The sequence below is a fragment of the Neofelis nebulosa genome, chromosome 17, assembly GCF_028018385.1.
Source record: "Neofelis nebulosa isolate mNeoNeb1 chromosome 17, mNeoNeb1.pri, whole genome shotgun sequence".
Classification (NCBI taxonomy): Eukaryota; Metazoa; Chordata; class Mammalia; order Carnivora; family Felidae; genus Neofelis; species Neofelis nebulosa.
The window spans coordinates 26155292-26180666 of NC_080798.1; the positions used below are offsets into that span (position 1 = coordinate 26155292).

Consider the following 25375-nt stretch of genomic DNA (forward strand, 5'->3'; position numbering starts at 1 on the left):
TTTGTTCTTTTTCTAAGTTCTTTATGATGGAGATAGGTAATTGATTTGAGGCTTTTTCTCTTTCTAGGATATGCGTTTAGTGTTATAAATTTCCCTCTCAGCACTCCTTTAGCTGTTCTCAAATTTTGATGTTATATATTCATTTTCTTTTTTTCCAGTTTTTAAAAAATTTATTTGTTTAAACTCAGGTTAGTTAGCATACAGTATAGTGTTGCTTTCAGGATTAGAACCCTGCAATTAACCACTTACATATAACAAACAGTGCTCATCCCAAGTGCCCTCCTTAAATGCCCATCACCTATTTAGCCCATCCCCCTACACACCTCCCCTCCAGCCACCCTCAGTTTCTTCTCTGTATTTAAGAGTTTCTTATGATTTTACCTCTATCTCTGTTTTTATCTTATTTTTCCTTCACTTTCCCTATGTTCATCTGTTGTGCTTCTTGAATTCAGTGTATGCGTGAAATCATACATTTGTCTTTCTCTGCCTGACTTATTTTACTTAGCATAATACCCTCTAGTTCAATCCACGTTGTTGGAAGTGGTAAGATTTCATTGGTTTTGACTGCCGAGTCATATCCCATTTACCATATTCTTTTTTCCTTTTAAGGGAAATAACACATTTATTTATTTATTTATTTATTTATTTATTTATTTATTTTAATATAATTTACTGTCAGATTGGTTAACATACAGTGTGTAAAGTGTGCTCTTGGTTTTTGAATTCGATTCCCGTGGTTCGTCACTTACATATCACAGCCAGTGCTCATCCCAGCAAGTGCCCTCCTCAGTGCCCATCACCCATTTCCCCCTCTCCCCCACCCTCCCATCCACTCTCAGTTTGTTCTCTTTATTTAAGTGTCTCTTATGCTTTGCCTCCCTTCCTCTCTGTTTGTAACTATTTTTTTCCCTTCCCTACCCCCATGGTCTTCTGTTCAGTTTCTCAAGATCCACATATGAGTAAAAACATATGATATCTGTCCTTCTCTGACTGACTTATTTCACTCAGCATAACACCTTCCAGTTCCATCCATGACGCTGCAAGTAGCATGATTTCATCCTTTGTCATTGCCAGGTAGTATTCCATTGTATATAAAAACCACATCTTCTTTATCCATTCATCAGTTGATAGACATTTAGGCTCTTTCCATAATTTGGCTATTGTCGACAGAGCTGCTATATACATTGGGGTACATGTGCCCCTATGAATCAGCACTCCTGATTTTTTTAAATGCAAATTTTTTGTTTTATTTTGTAATTCATTGTTGCACAGTATCAGAAGATGATCCAAGCTGCAGTTCATTATTAATATCATTTCTTCTTTGTTCTCCTGGCAATTCTGATGACATGCTTGATATTGGCGTGTGGTGGAATGGTACTGAGTAGTCTGCTAATGAAGGCGGAATAGCAGCCAGATCAACCGAAGTCACACTGGGCACCCTTACAGAAGATGGCTGATACATGAGAACCCCTTTGATTGGGCTGCTTTGTGTTTCTGACATAAAGATGTATTTCCTTTTGGCAGGAGGGTCTTCCTCTATATCAGAAGAGCTTTCTATAGTCAAGTCAGTAATATCCACTTTCTTCTTGCTTGTCTCATTGGCTACCGTCACTGAACAAGGCTTACTGAGGACACTTGAACTGTATCCCTGTATCCCTTAGATAAATTGCTAGCAGTGCTATTGCTGGGCCATAGGGTAGTTGTATTTTTAATTTTTTGAGGAATCTCCACACTGTTTTCCAGAGCAGCTGCACCAGTTTGCATTCCCACCAACAGTGCAAGAGGGTTCCCATTTCTCCACTTCCTCACCAGCATCTGTTGTTTCCTAAGTTGTTAATTTTAGCCACTCTGACCAGTGTGAGGTGGTATCTAGGTGTGGTGTTTGTATTTCCCTGATGATGAGTGATGTTGAGCATCTTTTCATGTGTCTGTTCGCCATCTGGATGTTTTGGAAAGTGTCTATTAATGTCTTCTTCCCATTTCTTCACTAGATTATTTGTTTTGGGGTGTTAAGTTTGGTTAAATTCTTTATAGATTTTGGATACTAACCCTTTATCCAATATGTCATTTGCAAATATCTTTTCACATTCCATCTTGGTTGACTCTTAGTTTTGTTGATTGTTTCCTTTGCTGTGCAGAAGCTTTTTATCTTGATAGGTCCTAACAGTTCGTTTTTGCTTTTAAGTCCCTTGCCTTTGGACATGTTGAGCAAGAAATTGCTGCAGCTGAGGTCAAACAGGGTGTTGCCTGCTTTCTACTCTTGGGTTTTGATGGTTTCCTGTCACACATTTAGGTCTTTCATCCATTTTGAGTTTATTTTTCTGTATGATGTAAGAAAGTGGTCTAGTTTCATTCTTCTGCATATTGCTGTCCAGTCCTCCCAGCAACTTTTGCTAAAGAGACTGTCCCCCCCCCCCCCCCGCCACTGGATACTCTTTCCTGCTTTGTCAAAGATTAGGTGACCATACATTTGTGGGTCTATTTCTGGGTTCTCTATTCCATTGATCTTTGTGTCTGTTTTTGTGCCAATACTACACTGTCTTGATGATTGTGCTTTGTAGTAGAGGCTAAAGTCTGGGATTGTGAGACCTCCCACTTTTGTTTTCTTCCTCAATATTACTTTAATTATTTGGGGTCTTTTGTGGTTCCATACAAATTTTAGGATTATTTTTTCTACCTTTGAGAAGAATCCTGGTGCAATTTTGATTAGGATTGCATTGAATGTGTAGATTGTTTTGGGTAGTATTGACATTTGAACAATATTCTTCCAATCCATGAGCATGGAATGTTTTTCCATTTCTATGTGTCTTTGTCAATTTTACTCATAAGTTTTCTATAGTTTTCAGCACATAGATCTTTTATACCTTTGGTTAGGTTTATTCCCTAGGTATTTTATGGTTCTTGGTGCAATTGTGAATGGGATCAGTTTCTTTATTTGTCTTTCTGTTGCTTCATTATTGGTGTATAAAAATGCAACCGGTTTCTGTACATTGATTTTATATCCTGCAACTTTGCTGAATTTATGTATCAGATCTAGCAGCTTTTTGGTGGAGTCTTTCGGTTTTCCATGCCATCTGCAAAAAGTGAGAGTTTGACTTCTTTGACAATTTGGATGACTTTTAGTTCCTTTTTTGGTCTAATTGCTGATGCTAGGATTTCCAACACTATGTTAACCAACAGTGGTGAGAATGGACATCGCTGTCATGTTCCTGATCTCAGTGAGAAAACTCTCAGTTTTTCTCCATTGAGGAAGGTATTAGCTGTGGGCTTTTCATATATGGCTTTTATGATGTTTAAGTATATTCTTTGTATCCCGACTTTCTTGAGGGTTTTTGTTAAGAAAGGATGCTGTATTTTGCAAATGATCTTTCTGTATCTATTGACAGGATCATATGGTTCTTATCCTTTCTTTTAGTAATGTGATGTATCACATTGGTTGATTTGCGAATATTGAACCAACCCTGCAGCCCAGGAATGAATCCCACTTGATCATGGTGAATAATTCTTTTAATATGCTGTTGAATTCGATTTGCTAGTATCTTGTTGAGAATTTTTGTCTCCATGTTCATCAGTGATATTGGCCTGTAATTCTCCTTTTTTGTGGGTCTCTGTCTGGTTTGGGAATCAAGGTAATGCTGGCTTCATAGAATGAGTCTGGAAGTTTTCCTTCCTTTTCTATTTTTTGGAACAGCTTGCAAAGGATAGGTATTACCTCTGCTTTAAATGTCTGGTAGCAATCCTCTGGGAAGCCATCTGGCCAGGGCTCTTATTTGTTGGGAGATTTTTGATAACTGATTCAATTTCTTCACCATTATGGGTCTGTTCAAATTTTCGATTTCTTCTCATTTGAGTTTTGTTAGTGTGTGGGTGTCTAGGAATTTTTCCCTTTCTTCCAGAGTGTCTAGTTTGTTAGCATATAATTTTTCATAGTATTCTCTAATAATTGCTTGTATTTCTGAGGGATTGGTTGTGATAAGTCCATTTTCATTCGTAATTTTTTTCTATTTGGGTCCTCTCTCTTTTCTTTATGAGCAGTCTGGCTAGGGATTTATCAATTTGGTTTATTTAAAGAAAAAACAGCTCCTACTTTCATTCATTTGTTCTGTTTTTCTTTTTTTTTTTTTTTTTTGGATTCTGTATTGTTTATTTCTTCTCTGATCTTTATTATTTCTCTTCTTCTACTGGGTTTGGGGATTCTTTGTTGTTCTGCTTCCTTTAGGTGGACTGTTAGATTTTGTATTTGGGATTTTTTTTGTTTCTTGAGATAGACCTGGATTGCAATGTATTTTCCTCCTAGGACTGCCTTTGCTGCATCCCAAACCATTTGGAGTGTGTGTTTTAATTTTTCTTGTGTTAAATTTTGTGTTTTCATTTCTTTCCATATATTTTTAAATTTCTTGTTTAATTGTCTGGTTGAACCATTCAATCTTTAGTAGGATGTTCTTTAACCTCCATGCATTTGGAGGTTTTCCAGACTGTTTCCTGTGGTTGATTTCAAAATTCAAAGCATTTTGATATGAACATGTGCATGGTATGATCTCAATTCGTTGGTATTTATTGAGAGCTGTTTTGTGACCCAGTATGTTATCTATCTCAAAGAGTGTTCCATGTGCACTCGAGAAGAATGAGTATTCTGCTGCTTCAGGATGAAAAGTTCCAAATATATCTGTCGAATCCATCTGGTCCAGTGCGTAATTCAGGGCCGTTGTTTCTTTATTGATCTTCTGTCTAGATGATCTGCCCACTGTTGTAAGTGGAGTATTAAAGTCCCCTGCAATTGCCACATTCTTACCAATAAGATTGCTTATTATGATTGTGAATAATTGTTTTATATATTTTGGTGATACCAAATTGGGTGCATAAACATTTACAATTGTTAGTTCTTCTTGATGGATAGACCCTGTAATTATGATATAATTTCCTTCTTCATCTCTTGTTATAGCCTTTAGATTAAAATATAGTTTGTCTGATATAAGTATGGCTATCCCAGCTTACTTTTGACTTCCAGTAGCATGATAGATTGTTCTCCATCCCCTCACTTTCAATCTGAAGGTGTCCTCGGGTCTAAAATTTATCTCTTGTAGACAGCAAATAGATGGGTCTTGTATTTTTTTTTTTCCATTCTGATACCCTATGTCTTTTGGTTGGAGCATTGAGTCCATTTACATTCAGTGTTATTATAGAAAGGTATGGTTTTAGAGTCATTTTGATGTCTGTAGGTTTCATGCTTGTAGTTCTGTCTCTGGTCCTTTTTGGTCTTTGCAACATTCCACTCACAGAGTCCCCCTTAGGATCTATTGTAAGGCTGGTTTAGTGGTGATGAATTCCTTCAGTTTTTGCTTGTCTGGGAAAACCTTGATCCCTCCTATTCTGAATGACAGGCTTGCTGGATAAAGGATTCTTGACTGCATATTTTTCCTATTCAGCACATTGAAAATTTCCTGCCACTCCTTTCTGGCCTGACAAGTTTCAGTGGATAGGTCTGCTACTACCCTTATGTGTCTACCCTTATAGGTTAAGGCCCATTTGTCCATAGCTGCTTTCAGAATTCTCTCTTTATCTTTGTATTTTGCTAGTTTCACTATGATACGTTGTACACATCGATTCAAGTTATGTCTGAAGGGAGTGTTCTATGCCTCCTGAGTTTCAATGTCTGTTTCCTTCCCCAGATTGGGGAAGTTCTCAGCTATGCTTTGTTAAGTACATGTTTGGCCCCTTTCTCTGTTCTTCTTCTTCTGGAACTTCTATTATATGGGTATTGTTCCGTTTCATTGAATCACTTAGTTCTCTCATTCTCCCCTCCTGGTCCAGAATTTTTTTACCTCTCTTTTTCACAGCTTCCTCTTTTTCCATAATTTTATCTTCTATTTCACTTAATCTCCCCTCTGCCTCTTCAATCCTCACTGTCACTGCCTCTAGTTTATTTTGCACCTCATTTACAGCATTTTAAAATTCATCATGACTATTTTTTAGTTCCTTGATTTCTGCAGCAGTATATTTTCTGCTGTCTTCTATGCTTTTGTTCAAGTCCAGCGATTAATTTTATGACTATTTTTCTAAATTCTTGTTCAGCTATATTGTTTATATCTGGTTTGATCATTTCTTCAGGTGTCCGTCTTCCTGGAATTTCTTTTGGGGAGAATTCTTCTGTTTTGTCATTTTGGCTAGTTTCCCGTCCCTTATGTGTTTGTTCATGTGTTTGTTCATGAAAGCTTGTTCATGTGCTGCACCTGTGAGCACTACTATATTAAACAGGGGTCACACACTATCCAGGACTTGGCCCTTCAGGAGTTGTTTTTTGGAGAGTGTTGCTTGCTGTCTGTTTTTGTGACTTTGGTTACTTTATCTCTTTAATCGTAGTGATGTTTTGGACCCCCCATGAGATGTGCTTTGGTTTGTTCATTGAAGTTGCCCTGGAAAGGGAAACAGGCAGTCAAAAAACAAACAGAAAAGAAAAACACGCAAACAAAAAAAACGCAAGAAACCAGAAACACCAGGTGTAAGTAAACAACAGGGTAGAAGTGGTGTTGGTGGAACAACCCTTATCCCATACAAGGAATGAAATGAGAGGTGAATGGAAAAAGAAAGGAAAAGAAAAGAAAAATTGACCAGAGGGAGAAACTATACAGCTTAATCCAGAGAAAGAGAGAGTGAGAAAGTAAAATAAAGAAGGAGGTGGGGATAAAGAAAAGAAAACTGACCAGACAGAGAAACTGTACAGCCTAATCCTGAGATGGGAAAATAGGGGCACCTGGGTGGCTCAATTGGTTTAGCATTCAACTTTGGCTTGGGTCATGATGTCATGGTTCATGGGTTCAAGCCCTGCATCGGGCTCTGTGCTCACAGCTCAGAGCCTGGAGTCCATTTTGGATTCTGTGTGTCTCTCTCTCTCTGCCCCTCCCCTGCTTGTGCTCTGTCTCTCTCTCTTTTTCTCTCTGTCTCTCTCAAATAAGTAAATAAATGTGAAACAATAAAAATTTTACGAAAAGAAAGGAAAATAAAGAAGGGGGTGTAGAACATGCTCACTGTTCTTCAGGCACAAAGGAGGTGGTTGTCTCACTCTGCTGCCTCCCATACCTCCCTGGTGTTCAGCTGGGATTAAAATCCTGATATCTTTAAGGTTCACACTCTGTCTGCTCTGGTTTCGGGAAAGTGCTGTTCCGTGCTGCCCGATATATGGTCTCTGACTGGCGAGCACAGGCAGTCTTTGTCCTTTGAACGGATATATACCTTCTTCCCACAGCATTCCAGGGAAGGGGTTGCTTTCTCCAACTGTGAACTGCACCCCTGAACTAGTTACCAAGCCTGAGTCGGCCTCCCCTCCTCCCCAGGTGCGTTGACAGGGCAGCCTACTCCAGTCCACAGAAAGTCCCACAGTTAAAGATTTGATCTTTCTCTGTCCCAGTCCGTGGTTTTTCTCTTGTCCAGATACAGTCCTATGCTTCCCCAGCCTCTCTTTCTCTTCCCTTTGTCTCTCCACAGAAGGGGATCCCTCCCCTCTGTTCCTCTGCTGCCAGTTTTATCTCTCCCAGTTTGCAATCGTGCACCTATGGCCTGTCAGGTTATCCTGGTGGGTCCTTAGATGCGTTTCTGTCACTTTGCTGCCCAGACTCTTGGAGTTCAAAGTCCTTTGGCTTCAACACTGCTGTGTTTGGGAGACAAGGAAACTTCAGATGCCCCTACTTCTCTGCCCTGTTGGCCCCCTGTTTGCCACATACTCTTTATCCATTCACCAGTTGATGGACATTTGGGGCTTTTCTATAATTTGGCTATTGTTTATAGCACTCCTATAAAAAATTGGAGTGAATGTGACCCTTCATCAGCATTTTTGTATCTTTGGATAAATACATAGGATTGTTGGATCCAGTTGGCTAATATCTTGTTTAGGATTTTTGCATCTGTGTTCATCAGGAAAATTGGTGTGTAGTTCCCCTTTTTAGTGGGGTCTGTGTCTGGTTTTGGAATCAAGGTAACGCTGGCTTCATCGAAAGAGTTTGGAAGTTTTCCTTCCATTTCTTCTTTTCAAAAGAACAGGTGTTAACTCTTCTTCAAATGTTTGGTAGAATTCCCCTGGAAAGCCATCTGGCCCTGGACTCTTGTTTTTTTGGGAGATTTTTGATTACTAATTCTATTTCTTTACTGGTTATGGGCCTCTTCAAATTTTCTGTTTCTTCCTGTTTCAATTTTGATAATTTATATGTTTCTAGGAATTTGTCCATTTCTTTTATATTGCCCATTTTATTGGTATGTAATTGCTCATAATATTCTCTTATTATTGTTTGTATTTCTGCTATGTTGATTGTGGTCTCCTTTCATTCTTGATTTTATTTATTTGGTTGCTTTCCTTTTTTTTTTTTTTTTTTTTTTATCAAACTAGCTAGGGGTTTATCAATTTTGTTAATTCTTTCAAAGAACCAGCTTCTGGTTTCATGGATCTGTTCTACTGTTTTTTGGGGTTTTTTGTTTGTTTGTTTGTTTGTTTTTTTGGTTTCAATACATTGATTTCTGCTCTAATCTTAATATTTCCCGTCTTTTACTGGTTTGGGGTTTTATTTGCTGTTCTTTTTCCAGCTCTTTAAGGTATAAGGTTAGGTTGTATATCTGAGACCTTTTTTCTTCTTTAGGAACGCCTGGATTGTTGCATTCTTCCCTCTTATGACTACCTTTGCTAAATCCCAGAGGTTTTGGGCTATATGTTATCATCTTCATTGGCTTCCATGTACTTTTTAATTTCCTCTTTAACTTCTTGGTTAGCCCATTCATTCTTCAGTAGGATGTTCTTTAGTCTCCAAATATTTGTTATCTTTCCAAATTTTTTCTTGTGGTTGATTTCAAATTTCATAGTGTTGTGGTCTGAAAATATGTACGGTATGATCTTGATCTTTTTGTACTAGTTGAGGGCTGATTTGTGTCCCAAAATGTGATCTATTCTGGAGAACATTCCATGTGCACTGAAGAAGAATGTGTGTTCTGCTGCTTTAGGATGAAATGTTCTGTGTATATCTGTTAAGTGCATTCGGCCCAGTGTGTCATTCAAAGCCGTTGTCTTCTTGGTGATTTTCTGTTTATATGATATATCCATTGCTGTAAGCGGGGTGTTGAAATCTCCTACAATTTTGGTATTATTATCAATGAGTTTCTTTATGTTGGTGATTCATTGATTTATATATTTGGGTGGGACCATGGTTGGAGCATAAATGTTTACCTTCTACGTTTGGAGCATAAGTGTTTACAATAGTTACATCTTCTTGGTGGACATACCCCTTAATTATGATATGATGCCCTTCTTTATCTCTTGTTCCAGTCTTTATTTTAAAATCTTGATTGTCTGATATAACTGTGGCTTCTCCAGATTTCTTTTGGTGACCATTTGCATGATAGATGGTTCTCCATTTCCTTCTTTCAATCTGAAAATGTCTTTAGGTCTTAAATGGGTCTCTTGTAAACAGCCTATAGATGGATCTTGTTTTCTTATCCTTCTGTTACCCTATAGTTTTGATTGGAATGTTTAGAGTGAGCATTGACATTTAGAGTGAGTATTGAAACATATGAATTTATTGCCATTATGTTGCCTGTAGAATTGAAGTTTCTGTTGATGTTCTCTGGTCCTGTGTAGTCTTTGCTGCTTTTGGTCTTTTTGGGTTTTTTTTGTTTGTTGTTGTTATTGTTGTTGTTTTTTTTTTTTTGGTATTGTGTCCCCTCGGAGAGCCCCCTTAAAGTTTCTTGCAGAGCTGGTTTAGTGGTCATGAACTCCTTTAATTTTTTTTTTTTTTTTTTGGTCTGGGAAACTTTTTTCTCTCCTATTTTGAATGACAGCCTTGCTGGATAAAGATTTCTTGGCTACATATTTTTCTTATTCGTCTCACTGAATATATCCTGCCACTCCTTTCTGGCCTTCCAAGTGTCTGTGGATAGGTCTGCTATGAACCTGATCTGTCTTCCCTTGTAGGTTAAGGACTTTTTTCTTTTGCTGCTTTCATGATTCTTTCTTTGCCTGACTATTTTGTGAATTTGACTATGAGATGTCTATTGGATGGTCAGTTTTTGTTGAATCTAATGGGAGTCCTCAGTGCTTTCTGAATTGTGATCTGTGTCTTTCCCCAGCTTAGGAAAGTTTTCCACTATGATTTGCTCACATAACCCTTCTACCCCTTTTTCCTCTCTCTTCATATTCTGGGAACTCTATGATTCTGATGTTCTTCATTTTTAATGAGTCACTGAGTTCGCTAATTTAAAAAAAAATTTTTTTAACATTTATTTGTTATTGAGAGACATAGATACACAGAGTAGGGGAGGGGCAGAGAGAGAGGGAGATGCAGAATCCAAAGCAGCTCCAGGCTCTGAGCTGTCAGCACAGAGCCTGACGCGGGGCTCAAAGTCACAAATGGTGAGATCATGACCTGAGCTGAAGTCGGTCGCTGAAGTGACTGAGCCACTCAGGTGCTCCGAGTTCTCTAATTCTTATATCATGCTCATTTGTCTTAGGCTTTCTCTTTTTTTCTGCTTCATTATTGTCGTAAGTTTGTCCTCTATATTGCTGATTCGCTGCTCTGCTTAATCCATAGTTGCCGCTGTGACAACTATTCTTGATTGTAGTTTAGGTATAGCATTTTTAATTTCATCTGTTTACTTCTTTTATCTCTACAGAAAGGGATTCTAATCTATTTTCAACCCAGCCAGTGTTCTTATTATCGTGATTTTAAATTCTGGTTCAGACATCTTGGTTGTATCTATTTTGATTAAGACCATGACTGTCATTTCTTCCTGGTCTTTCTTTTAGGGTGAATTCCTTTGTTTCATCATTCTGAATGAAGAAAAGGTATTAAAAAACTAAAAAAAAAAAAAGATACAAATTAAAAAATTAAAAATAGCACAATAATATCAGATAAAGAATGCTGGAGGGGCGCCTTGGTGGCTCAGTCGGTTAAGCGTCTGACTTCAGCTCAGGTCATGATCTCGTGGTCCATGAGTTCAAGCCCTGCATTAGGCTCTATGCTGACAGCTCGGAGCCTGGAGCCTCCTTCAGATTCTGTGTCTCCCTCTCTCTCTGACCCTCCCCAATTCATGCTCTGTCTATGTCTTAAAAATAAACATTAAAAAAAATTAAAAAGAAAAAAAGAATGCTAGATCCTAGGTGTGTTTTGGTCAGGTTGTTGAAAAAGACCTGATAGATTAGAGAAAAAAGGGGAAGATGAAAAGAAAAGGAAAGAAAATAAAAGGAAAAGGAAAAAAGACAAAAAAGGAAAACGTTTGAAAATTTGAAAAAATGGATACAATAAATTAGAATAAAATGAAATCATGTCAGTAAAATAGAATTTAAATTTCCAAAAAAGTGAAAAATATAGTAGGAAAAATCTAAAGAAAAATATTTTTAACAAAAATAGAAATTAAAAATAGTTTTTTTTTCTTTCTGTATTCAAGAATAAGAAAAGAAAGGAAAACAAATTGAATAGATGGGCCATTGAACTGAATCAAATATGATTGTAATTATATCTGGTTTCCCATAGAAGTCAAATTGTGAAACACTTTATAGTCCAGAAACTAAGCATGCAGTGAGACTTGCGGTGTTGTTCTTCAAGAGTGTGGTTGGTCCACTTGGGTGGAGCTTAGTGTAATGGCTCCATTCACCACTAGATGGTACTGCTTAGCTTACTGGGGTGGATTACAGTCCTATGTCTAGGCGTGTATGCACATGTGCTGGAGGGGTGAAAATGGCATCACCCAACTACCCAGTCTCTAGTCTCAGAACTCTGTGCTCTCCTGCACCGGCATTTAAGCACCCGTACTTTGTCTCCGGCTTCTGTCCACTTCCTGCTTCTACACTGTCCATGACCAAGTCGTCAGGTTGCCAGGCTGCACCTTCCTCCTGTGTTTTATTTCAGATGGGGCTGTGTTTCCCAACCCCTCACTTCTGTGTGACTGGGGCTTTGACCCATTTTGGCTCCCTGGGGGAGGGTTTTGCTGATCAATGCCCAGGTACAGGCCTGTCCCCAGAAACATTTGCAAGACAGTGTCCTTGCAAAGGCCCAGTGACTGCAGCTGGGCACCAGCCCGCTCCATAAAATGTTCGTGCCATCATGTAGCAGCAGTGTTTCAGGGATTATCACAAATCACAACACACATCTGGCAAGAGGCTTCACCCTTAACGTCCTTGTTCCAATACCAGCAAATGTGGCCTTTTTCTGGGTTCCACTAGTACCTTTGCCTGTGTGTGGGGGGGGGTGCTGCACTGCCTCTACCAAATGTCCTCCTAGCAGGGGAGCCGCCTCTCCCTGTGTGGCCTGAGGACCCCAAGGACCTCGCAGTCTGCTCCTGAGGATTCACCCTTTCCACCAGAGCACCACAAGGTTGAGCTGTGGAGTTTTAGACTCTGCACTCCCCCTGTTTCCACAGTCTTAATGGAATTTAAACCCTCTCCTTTTCCTTTCTCCTTTTTTTGTTCAGTCCCTTGCAATGTTTCCACTATGACTTTTTCTTTTTCTCTCCAGCTGCTTTTTGGGAGTGGGAGTACTTTTCCTGTACTCTACTCCCCATCTCCATCTTGTCTCTGAAATAAGAATGTTCCTTGCCCTCTGTGGCTTTTCTCTCCCCCAGTTTACCTCTCCATGCTGTGTACCTGCTGAATTCTGTGGTTCAAGTTGCGCAGATTGTTGTGCTAATCCTGAAAGCAGTCTTCTAGGTATCCAAAATGGTTTAGTGTTGATCTGGCTGCATTTCAGCGATGAGAGACGCCAAGAAAAATTTTTCATTCTGTCCCGCCATTTTGGCCCCTCTCCTCATTTTTGCTTTAATTACCCTTGCTTCCTGAGACACGTCTCAGTATAATGTTACTATGGCTGAGGTCGGAGAGGCTTTTGTCTGTTTTCTCTTCTATGATTTTTTGGTTTCCAGTGTGACATTTAGGTCTTTCATCCATTTTGAATTTATTTTTGTGTATGGTGTAAGAAAGTGGTGCACATTCATTTTTCTGCACATCACTGTCCAGTTTTCCCAACACCATTTACTAAGGAGACAATCTTTTTTCCACTGGATACTCTTTCCTGCTTTGTTGAACATTATTTGACCATCCATTTGTGGGTCCATTTATTGGTTTTATATTCCGTTTCATTGATCTATGTCTGGTTTGTTTGTTGGTTGGTTGGTTTTGTTTTTTTGTTTTTTTTTTTTTGCCAGTGCCATACTGTCTTGATGATTACAGCTTTGTAATACAGCTTAATATCCAGAATTGTGATGCCTCCAGCTTTGGTTTTCTTTTTCAACATTACTTTGGCTGTCTGGGGTCTTCTCTGGTTCCACACAAATTTTAGGATTGTTTCTTCTAGTTTTGTGAAGAATGCTGGTGGAGTTTTGACAGGGCATGCATTGAATATGTAGGCTAGTATAGACATCTTAACAATATTTTTCTACCAATACATGAGCACAGAATGTTTTCCCATTTTTTTGTCTCTTCCTCAATTTCTGTCATAAGCTTTTTGTAGTTTTCAGCATATAGATCTTATACTGCTCTGGTTACATTTGTTCCTAGGTATCTTATGTTTTTTGTTGCAATTGTAAATTGGATCAATTCCTTGATTTCTGTTTTTGTGCTTCATTATTGGTGTATAGAAATGCAACTGATTTCTGTTCATTGATTTATATCCTGTGACTTTGATGAATTAACGTATCAGTGCTAACAGATTTTTAGTGGTGTCTTTCAGTTATTCCAAGTAGAGTATCATGTCATCTGCAAAGAGTGAAAGTTTGACTTCTTCTTTGCCAGTTTGGATGCCTTTTATTTCTTTTTGTTGTCTGATTACTGAGAGTAGGACTTCCAATACTATGTTGGACAACAGTGGTGAGAGTGGTCATCACTTCGTGTTACTGACTAGGGGGAGAGCTCTGTTTTCCCCCATTGAGGATGATATTAACTGTGGGCCTTTCATATCTGGCCTTTATAATGTTATGTTCTTTTTTCCCCTACTTTCTTGAGGGTTGTAATCAAAAAGGATGCTGTATTTTGTCAAATGCTTTTTCTGCATCCAATGAAAGGACCTTATAGTTCTTATCCTTTCTTTTGCTAATGTGGTGTATCATGTTGATTGATTTGTGAATATTGAAGCAGCCCTGCAGCCCAGGAATAAATCCCACTTGATAATGGTGAGTCATCTCTTAATGTACTCTCAAATTCAATTTACTAGTATCTTGTTGAGAATTTTTGCATCCAGGTTCATCAGGGATATTGGTCTGTAATTCTCCTTTTTAGTGGGGTCTTTGTCAGATTTTGGAATCAAGGTAATGCTGGTTTCTTAGAATGAGTTGGGAAGCTTTCCTCCCATTTCTACTTTTCAAACAGTTTGAGAGGAATAGGTAGTAACTCTTCTTTAAATGTCTGGTAGAATTCCCCTGGGAAGCCATCTGGCCCAGGACTTTTATTTGTTGGGAGATTTTTGATAACTGATTCAATTTCTTTGCTGGTCATGTTCAGTATTTTTTTTTTTTTTTAATTTCACTTGAGACTTTCTCTTTCACCCATGTGGATTGTGTTCATGGACAGGTATTGTTTTGTTTACAATTGTTGGGAGATTTTCCTATTGCCTTGTGTTATTGATTCTAATTTGATGCCATTGTAGTCAGAGAACACATTGTGATTTTAGTAGCTTTATATTTTTGAGGTTTTATTTATGGCCAAGATATTGTCTATCTTGGTATATGTTAGTGGGCACTTGAAAAAAACAAGGTATACTCAACTCTCGTTATGTAGATTTTTATTAGTCATCTTGGGCTATCATTAAATACCATAGACTGGATAGCTTAAATAATATAAATTTATTTTGTATAGTTCTAGAGACTAGAAAGTCCAAAGGCAAGACCAAAGTGCCAGCTAATTTGATTCTGTGTTGAAGACTCTCTTTCTGGTTTGCTGATGGTTATCTCTGGTATCTCTTCTTGTAGGGATACCAATGCCATCATTAGGATGACCCTTCATGATCTAATCTAAATGTGATTACCTTCTAAAGGCTCCATATTCAAATATATAACATTGGAGGTTAAGGCTTTAATGTATGTGTATTGGGGGGGAACATAATTCAGCCCATAGCAAGAATGTTATAAAAATATTGACTGGATTCTGCTGTATAATGGTCCTTCTGTATCCTCGCTGATTTTATATCTAGTTGTTTTACTCATTGTTGAAAAAGAAGTGTTAAAGTCGCCACCTATAATTGTGATTTTTGTCTATTTATCCTTTTAGTTCTATCAGTTTTGCTTCACATGTTGTACAGCTCTTTTATTTGCTGCATGTACATTGAATATTGCTATATTTTCTTGGTGAATTGATTTTTTTCATCATTATATTATATCCCTCTTTGTAGTAATTTTCTTTGCTCTGATATCTACTTTGTCTGATATAGTCACTCTTTCTTGTTGTAAAGTAATGTTTGCATGAGATTTCTTTTTTATCCTTTTACTTTCAATCTGCCTATATTGTTATATTTGAAGTAAGTGTCCAATAGTCAATATATAATTGGGTCATGTTTTTAAATAAACACTGCCCATCTTTCTTTTAATTGACATATTTAAACCTTTTACATTTAATGTAATTACTGATATGTTTGGAGTTAATTCTGACATTCTATTTTATTTGTTTTGTGTTTCTCTTGTTTTCATATCTCTTTTCTTACCTTCGTGTGAGTTCTTGAACATTTTTTAGAATTCCATTTTGACTTATATATATTAGATTTGAATGGATATTTTTATATAGCTTTTAGGTGCTTGTTGTAGGTATTACACATATACAGATATAGATACATTTACATTTACAACAATGCAACTTATTGATATCATCGTTTTACCAGTTGGAGGGAAATACAGAAATCTTACCTCCCTTTATGTAATATTACCCTCTCCCATTTATAATATAAATATCCTAAGCATTTCCTCCCCATACATTTAGAACCACAATTTTACAACTTTTGCTGTAACCATCACATAGAAGAAAAGCCTATTGTATTTACACATATTTTTGCTTACCATCTTCCCTTTTCCTTTTTGATTGTTCCAAGATGGTTGATTTCTTTCCCTCTCTCTTTCTGTCATTTCCTTTCTGTTTTGAGAACTTATTCTTATCACAGTTTTAGAGTAGATCTGCTGGTGACAGATCTCTTATTTTTCTTTTATCTGAGAATGTCTTGCCTAGATAGATAGATAGATAGACAGACAGACAGACAAAATAATATATTTACTGGTATAAGATTCTGGGTTGACAGTCCTTTTCTTTCTGTGCTTAAAAATTTTGTGCCGCATCCTTTTAGCCTTCATGGTTTCTGATAAACAAGTCACTGCTACTCAGTTGTTTTCCTCCTATAGTTAAGGTGTTTTCTCAGGCTTCTTTCAAGACTTTTTTTTTTAAAGATTTTTTTGTTTTTAAGTAATCTCCACACCCAACATGTAGCTCAGACTCACTAACCTGAGATCAAGAATGGCAAGCTCCACTAACTGAGCCAGCCATGTGCCCCCTTTCAAGATTTTTAATTTGTATTAGTTTTCAAAACTATGGTGTGTCCTAGCGTAGATATTTTTATTTTATTCTGTTTGAGTTAGCTGCTTGAATCTGTAGCTTTTGTCATTTGCTAATTAGGAAGTTTTCTGCCATAATTTCAAGTACTTTTTTTAGCCCTGCCCTTTTTCTCCTCTCCTTCAGGGAGTCCAGTGACTTGAATGTTAGATTTTTTGTTACAGTCCCATAGATCCCTGAGGCTCTTTTCATTGTTTTTTAGAGTCTTTTGTTAAGACTGGATAATTTCTATTGTTTTATCTTTTAATCTAGTTGTTTTTTCTTCTGTCTTCTCCATTCTGCCATCATTCCTGTCCATTAAGCCTTTTGCTCTGATTATTGTATTTTTCAGTTCTAAGAGGTTTGCTGAGACTGCCTGTTTCTTAGCTGAGGCTTTCTATCTTGTCACTTGTTTCACTCATATTCATAATTGCTCAATGAAGCATTTTTATCATGGCTGTTTTAAAATTTTGTCCCATAATTCTAACATCTCTTCCATTAGCATTTATTATCTTTTTCATTCAGTTTGAGATCTTTCTGTTTTTAGATATGATGAGTGATTTTTTTTTTTTATTAAGGCATGGACATCTGGGTATTATATTATAAAACTCTGAATCTTTTTTTAACCTTTTACTTTAGCTGTATTTTATTGACACCATTCTGGTAGGGGAAGGGGACAGGAGCATCACTCTATTATTGCCAGTTTAGAATGTATTGCCAGGTTTTTTGTTGACACCCAAGATAGAGAGTCTTCATTCCTTCTGGATCTGAGTGGGATGTATCGCTCCCCAGTTGGCTTCCACTGATACCTTCCTGGTTGGAAAGGATAGGAATGCTTCATTACTTATTCCCAACAGGCCTCCATTTATATGATAGGGAAAGGGTGTAGCCTTAGAGCTGGGCATTAGTGAAAGACCTAACTCTCCATTGGACCTCCTATGATGACATTCCAGCAGGACAGGGAGGTTCATTTCATTACTGATGGGTAGGAGTGGAAATCTAGGCTCTCCATGTGATCCTCACAGTATGAGGAGGGGAAACTTCTTACCACCCACTGGGAATAAAAAGTCTTGGTTTCTTTCTTGGACTTCTCTGATATCACCACAGCTGAGAGGGTTGGTGATTGGGTATGGTTCCTCATTATAGACTCTGGAGTGTAGATGTCTAGGTTTCCCATTCAGCCTTTATAGGACTGGGTGGAGATAAGGACCACGGTTTTTTTCTGAATGGTTATTGTCTAAAGTTTTCTGTTTTATTGGGCTTCCCTGTTCCTCGTGTTTTGGCTAGAGAGAGCAGGCTTTTGTTGGGGCTTTTTAAAATGTACCTACTGACATTTCCTAGTTGTTGACTTCGTTAAGTCTGTTATATATGAGGCAAAAAGGAAACTCAAGGTGTTTACCACAATGTTGTTCCTAAAATCCTGAGGTTCTTAGCCAGTCTGCCTTTTTCCCCCATTTTCTGAACCTTTTTATGTTTGCTTATATAATGTCCAAGGTTTTTAGTTATATTTAGTGAAACGAATAGGGAAAGTTATGTCTGCTCCACCTTTCCATCCATATATTTCAAAATAAGTTTCCCATTTCTTTCTATTCTTTCAAAATAGATTTCCCTATCCGGTAATAAAAGTATTAGTCTTACTTGAGAACATTTCATGTAAACAACTCATAGAAAATATGGATGGCAATGACATGATTAGCTTAAAACAGTGCTTCTCAAATTTAAAGTATATTCAAGAATGTAGAGGGCTTTTTAACACTGTTGGGTCCCACTCCCAGAAAGGAGTGAGAACTGGCCTTTCAAACAAGTTCCCAGGGAATGCTGCTGCTCTGGGGACCACACTGCACTGCTCTGGGGATTACTGCACTGTAATCACTGCTTTAAAGAAATATTTAAATGATGACAGGTCATGACTTTTAAATGATATTAATGGCATACGCAGTTGCTTTAACTAAAAAAAAAAAAAAAAAAAAGAAGAAATTATAATAAGTAAAATAAGCCAGGTATTTGATCTAAAATACTTAAAGGTTGGTATTTATAAGATGACAGTGTCACATATTTAATGAAATTGGGGTCTTCCCACTTTTTAGCACTATTGTATATGACATTTGAGAGGCCAAAAGGGTACAGATTTTACACAAAGAGAAGAGTATAGCAAAGAAATGAGAGGTGTGGTGATCATTTGTTCTTTGAGCATAAAATAATGCCAATTTTATTGGACCCTAAGCAAAGAGCATTTGAATGGTTGTATTAAACTCCTATTAAACTCTGGTAAGTGTATGACATGCAAGATCTTTTTTAAAGCTCAGAGTTGATGTCAGAAAAGTTCTGTTAAATTGATCTGAACTAATGATGCCCAATCTGGTTATTACTGAGTACATGTCATCATAATACACCTTCCTCTAAAGTTCATCTTTCTTTTTTTTCTTGAGTTAGTGAATATAAATGATACTGGGATTAAAACTACTCCCACCAACAGTATGACCATTTGTCTAGATCAAGGTGAACTTAGAAATATTTTTCCCAGAAGATCACTAACCATAAAAAAGAAAAATTAAAATAGTGAAATGTCAGATTAAAGTCTCTTAGACATTATTTTTCTCATGGAAGTTGTTATAAGTGATAATAAAGAAACTTGCTTGTGAATATTCATTAGATAATGGTTATTTTGTAGCCAGATACATCAGAATTATACAGTATTTCCTTTTTCCTTTTAGCTCTGTTGGCTTAGCAAAAGCAGCTCTAGAAGCAATTAATGGATTCAACCTCTTTGGCAACCAGGTAAAAAGAAACAAGAAACAAAAACAGCAATATCAACAATAAATTTTGATTATTTTGTTGAGTAGTATGATTAATTAATGTGGCCATTCATTTACCCAGTCATTCCTTATGATCAAAGAATGTCTGGAATTTATGTAGTTGCTCATAGTTGAACAACCTTTCCTTTGAATTTGATTTGCCAGTTAAATTTTAAATTTAATTTTCTAACTAAAAAACATTGCTTAATTTAAAAATACCTTTTGATAAAGAATTGTCATTTTCTTTGTTCAATAAGTTTTCTCTCATATCTCTTGTTGAACTTTCACATTTTTATTTCTCTTTCTTTTTTTAAGTAAGTTCTATGTCCAGCATGGGGCTTGAACTCAAGACCCCAAGATCAAGAGTCTGATACTGTACCAACTGAGTCAGCCAGGCACCCCCAGTTTTCACATTTTAAAATATTCTTGACATTATAAATCATATATTTTCCATGTCAGTTCCCATGTTAATTTCAACTTAATGTGTATCAATATATATCATGGATAAGGGAGTTTGTGTAATGTGTGCAACCAAAGAATTGGAAACTTTGATCCTAGCTTAACCTTCAGCTGGCTGTAATTTTATGTCAATATATCATTTTCTTTGGGATAAAAAGGAAACCCTGAGGGTTATCTTAAATTTTCATAAGATGTTTAACTAGTTTCTGCACCTAATCAAGTGACCATGGACTGAGTTGTCAAATGGAAGGAAATAATATGTAGGAATACAGGTTGCTTTTCTGGGTCAAGGAGTAAACTAAATTTCGTTAACAATTTTTGTAGATTTCTAAGATGGGAGAGTAAAGGAAGTTTCCAATTGATACTATAATTAACCCTAAGTTATTAAAATGCTAAGTCAGTGAACATACATTTTAGGAAGTTATTGCAAAATGTGACATGGTTTTTGTTATAGCAGTTATAATACTGTTCACCTCAAGTCTTTAATTTAAGAAAGTTTCAAGTTGGAGTATGGTAGCACAACTACCTTTCTGCCCCTTCCTATATATGCAGTCTCTTTTCTTCTCACTCCCATTTCCTCTGGAGTATGGACTCTGATTATATCCAGTCCATGAAGAATGAAGAATGAGCACAGACATGAAAGGATTGGGAAAAGGAGAGCAACACCCCATTCTGGGTTCCCAAGAGGTGACTCTAAATCACCCACTCCCATACTCTTCTTCCTCTCTCAAGACTTCTGGCTGGAGAAATGGAGGGATCAGAGATCATGGGTACTTAGCAGTGTGTGAGCCTACTGAAAGTCATGAGTATTAATATTATGCCTCTCCTGGAGATTCTTGGTTCCCCTGGCACTGTAGGATCCCTTGCCTTGTACCAACATTTCTGTCTCTCTGGAAGAGTCAACATACTCAAGAAAATCCCACTATATCTATCTATCTATCTATCTATCTATCTATCTATCTATCTATCTATATGTGTGTGTGTGTATTGAAAAGTGTGTGTATATAAATATATATATACATGTGAATTTATGTGTGTAAATATAAATATGTAGAGAATACATATATAGAGAGATAGGTAGATAAATAGGGGTAGATAGGAAGGAAGGACTGGGAGAGCAGTATGACGTAAGGGAATGACATTGTTTTCGGAGTCAGAAAACAGGATCACTGTGTGCTCTGTACTCCCACCTGTGAGCTCTGTAACTTTGGCTAGTTATTTATCTATGTCTCATCTTCCTCATCTAAAAAGATAGAGATAATGATACTAGGACCTAACTCAGAAGGTTTTTATGCAATTAAAAAACTTAATTAGCATAATGCTTGGCAAAGATTAAACCCTCAATAAGTGTTAATCTCTTGTTATTATTAATGAATTACTGGTAATACTGGTAATCCTAAAGAAAGGAAATGAAGAGAAGGACTGAAAAACCTCTAGAGAGTATCTCAAGGGGACTGAGAAGAGTCATGGACTAAACCAGTAGTGTTAAAGTCTGGAAAGATGCAGGTCTTGCTCTTCTGTTCTCTATGGCCTACCAAATAGTGGCTGGGTTGTGTGTCTAGGTTGGATGTTAAGAAGTAGTGATCAGCTCTTTTTTGCAGTTGTGCCATCTCCTTTGATGTACCTGAGTTGTAGCATATGTTACTTCTGTATCTACTATGTATACCTCCTCCACCTACTTAGATACCCACACCCCTATCTCTAACACCCCATCTCTCAGAGCTCTGCCTTCAGGCTGCTTTTCCCAGGAAGCTTTAATAGATTGCTTAGCCATAATTCTAAAAGCACTGAATTGCTTTTTTATGCATTCTGATTTTGAGTTACAAATATACTGCTGGTATTGTTACCCAGCCATAATTTCTCAATCTTGGCTGCACATTGAAATTATTTGAGAAGCTTAAAAACAATGGTGATGCCTGGGCTCTACCCCTAGAAATTCTGATTGAATTGGTCTGGGGGAAGCATTGGTTTTGAGGTTTTCCTGTACTGCCCAGGAATTCTAATGTGCAGCCAAGGATGAGAATAACTGTTCTAAGCAGAGTTCATTCTTGACCTTGTTTAGCTCATGTATGTTTACAGCAGAGCCATGCACCAAATGTTCACTGACTTGAGTATTTCTTGATTATTTCAAATGGGCAAATAATATCTTATTCCTGTGGCCACATAGATGTTACCTATTACAAGTAAAATCCCTCTCCAACTTCCATTTTTTTGGATAATATCAGAGAGAATCCTAGTTTTACAAATTCCCACCACTACACCAATTAAATTAGAGAGGTACCTGCTAAAGAGTAACACATTTAAAAGTGCATGCGATCTTTTTAGTGTTTAATGATCATATAATATTGCTTCGTGTACTTTAAAGAGCTGTGATCTAATTAAAAGTCAGTGGTTAGAAAAATAACTAATATAACAGAAAAAATGTTTTTATTCAAATGAAAACCCTAAGAAACCTCTTCAAGACTTGAGGCATTTCAGGTCACATGTATATTCTCAGTTATTTCTAACAACCATTGATACAGTGTTTTGGAAGACCTGATCATGTGTCTTTAATTCAGAGCTTTCAAAAAATGCTTTTCCTGTTGGTGGCAACTTAGAGAGTCATTGATCTTTGGAGTTGGAAGGGCCCTTCTCTCTGAGTGATCAGAGTTGACATGGCTTTTCACAGGTTATGAAACAGAGAGGCAAACCAAGGAATTAAACCAAAGACACTTGGTAATGAATCTGGAATATCAGATATTATATTATATCTGATATTAGTTATCATTATATTAGCACAGGAAACCTTGGATCTTGAATGCTTTCCACCTGTAGAAATGACAGCTGTGCTTTTTCTTGGAAAACTCTTAAGTCACTTAAGAGTCAAAAAGTTCTTAATTTTTTAAATTAAATTAAATTTTGTATTGAGAGAATTAATATAAAACATTAATTTCAGGTGTGTGACATAAGGATTAGATATTTGTACATGTTACAAAATGATCACCACATTAAAGTCTAGTTTAACATCCATCAACACACATAGTTACAATATTTTTTTCTTGTGGTGGGAACTTTTAAGATCTATTCCCTTAGTAATACTCAAATATACAATACAGTGTTATTAATTAGAGTTACCATGCTGTACATCACATTCCCATATTTATTTCATAACTGAGAGTTTATACCTTTTGACCACACCATTTTCTTCTTAATTATTGAACTTTTGAAGGAAGTATCCACTTATCAAACAATGTGAAAGCCCTGCCTTTAACCCTTAGTGTACTTTGGTGTAAGAGATAACATGGATGTTAACTTTTATTTTGATGGGAAATTATTAGGTGGAATAAGCTTTTAGCTTTCATTATGATTATCATCTTTCTACTTCTTTTCTTTTTTTTGATATCAGACTTGCTTTATTATTCAAGAAAAAAACCCATTATTTAAATATTCACTCTGAAACTATTTTCAAAACTTATTTTCCTTTGTGAAAGAATATCTAAGAAGAAATATGATAAAATGGCCCAGTTTATTTACTGATCAGTTTAAAATAAAGGCTAATTTGTAACATTTAGAAGCATAACTCATGTAACCCTAAATATAAGAATTATATATTTCATCATAGTTTCAATATATATTCCATAAAAATATAGTGACAATATGTAGAAAAATTATTAGAAATATTTAAATAAATCATACTTTATACTCAGGAAATGTCATAGACATTGTTAGCAACAGTGTTGTGATTCCTGAGCCTAAGTCTCAGCTCTGCTCTTCCGAAACCCTGAAAATTAACACTCAGGCTCATCTTTCCCTGTAGTTTGAAATTTCCTTCAACAGTATGTGAGTAGGATTTTTGGTAGAGAAAAGAAGCCTGGCTTGTGGGAGGGGCTACTGGAGGTTCCTGTTGGGTCAGTATATAAAAGTTGTCACCTGGGTGGTTTAGTTGGTTAAGCATCAGACTCTTGATTTTGGCTCAGGTCATGATCTCATGGGCTGACAGTGGGGAGCCTGCTTAGGATTCTTTCTCTCCCTCTCTCTATGCCCCTTCCCTGTTAGTACTTTCTCTTTCCCTCTCAAAATAAATAAATAAATATTAAAAAAAAAGTTGGGAGCTTCTGGGTGGCTCAGTCAGTTAAGTGTCCAACTCTTAATCTTGGCTCAGGTCATGATCTCTTTGTTTGTGAAATTGAATCCCTGCTTGGGATTCTCTCTCTCTGCACCTCCTCTGCTTGTTCTCACTCTGTCTTTCTGTCTCTCAAAATAAATAAGTAAACTTTAAATTAAAAAAATATTTTAAAAACGTTGGCTATTTACACACCCATGCCACCCACAGCCATGGTGCAGAGGGGTAATGCCCACCAGCAAATATCCTTTCTGTAAGAATGCCACTAGCCAGGATCTGCCACAAAACTAGAGGACAGTCTGATGCTGAACTAGGGAAGGATGTGGTGTGATTAGAGTGGTGTGGTTTTGTTTTCAGAAGAATAGAAAAGATATCATGTATAGTAGATATATTGACCAGTTTCACTGTTTAATTCTTTGCTGCTAGATGAGGGCAGCAAAGCCCATTAACTCAGGTTCAGAGAAGTGATTAATGGGGGAAAGAAAGGCTCAGACAATCCTTCAAATCATTTCACTTTGAATTGAGACTAAAGAGATCATCAGTGTCTTATGGTCATAGATATCACCCTTGGTACCATCCCAGAAATGTTTGTTGTGGTCATGGAGCCTTGAGAACACGTCTCAGTACAGCTCTTACCCACCACTAAAGCTCAAGTCCCCATGACAGTAGTCCGGTTGACTAAAATTCTAGTGTATTATTTACTAGGACACAATTGCAGAAACTCAATTTGGGGATTAAAGTTTGAACTATCTGTCTTAAAATATGTTCTTCAGCTGAAGTTGGGATGTTATGGCAGAGATGTAATGATTTCAGGAAATGGAAGGTGAAAATAAAATATCCAAAGCTAATCAGATATTTTGCGGTGACATATGCATAATAAACATCCTTTCAGATTTGTGTCTTTAGTTGGAGAAATCAAGATACTGACAGATGCACTGAGGCCAGAATCTAAAAGGTGATGACTAGAGAGATTGCTCATATTATGAAAAGTGTTGAAAGTAATGGAGACATATGTAGCTTCCTTTGAAGTTTATGGTCCTAAAATTAACATGTCTGATAATTTAAAGTAGGTGATAATTAATTCCATATGTATGTTCTCCTTGATGGCTTTTTTATAAAGTTGTTTCTGAATAGGAATAGCAGCCCATGGCCTTGGATGAATTTTATTCTCCTGTAAATCTGGGTTATATATCTAAAGCATGTTATATTTTTTAAGAAGTTAGCTAAACAGTATAGTTAACCAACCCTTGATCTCAGTGTTTAAATATGGTAACATTATGAGATTATTTTTCCTTTTGTGCATATTTCTTAGAGGCTGGCAGAGGAAGAGACCTCAACCAATACTTTGAAATTAGATAAATAAGCCATTTATTTGTGCCCATAAAATAGAAGTTTCCTCTTTATATTAATCAAAGAGGGACAGGAATTCCCAGATTTGTCATTTCACTTTATTACTTAAAAAGATTGCCCTACTTAGACTGTATCTTT

General features: G+C 36.8%; 1 protein-coding gene across 5 annotated transcripts in view; it reads left to right on the forward strand.

The window, feature by feature from the left end:
- Window positions 1-25375, forward strand: part of PHKB (phosphorylase kinase regulatory subunit beta) — a 255172-nt gene that overhangs the window by 121761 nt on the left and 108036 nt on the right. For all 5 annotated transcript variants that reach the window (XM_058708055.1, XM_058708056.1, XM_058708054.1 and 2 more), the window contains one exon: window positions 19246-19309. In XM_058708055.1, the coding sequence (XP_058564038.1) occupies window positions 19246-19309 (64 nt within the window). The remainder of the gene's footprint in view (window positions 1-19245; window positions 19310-25375) is intronic.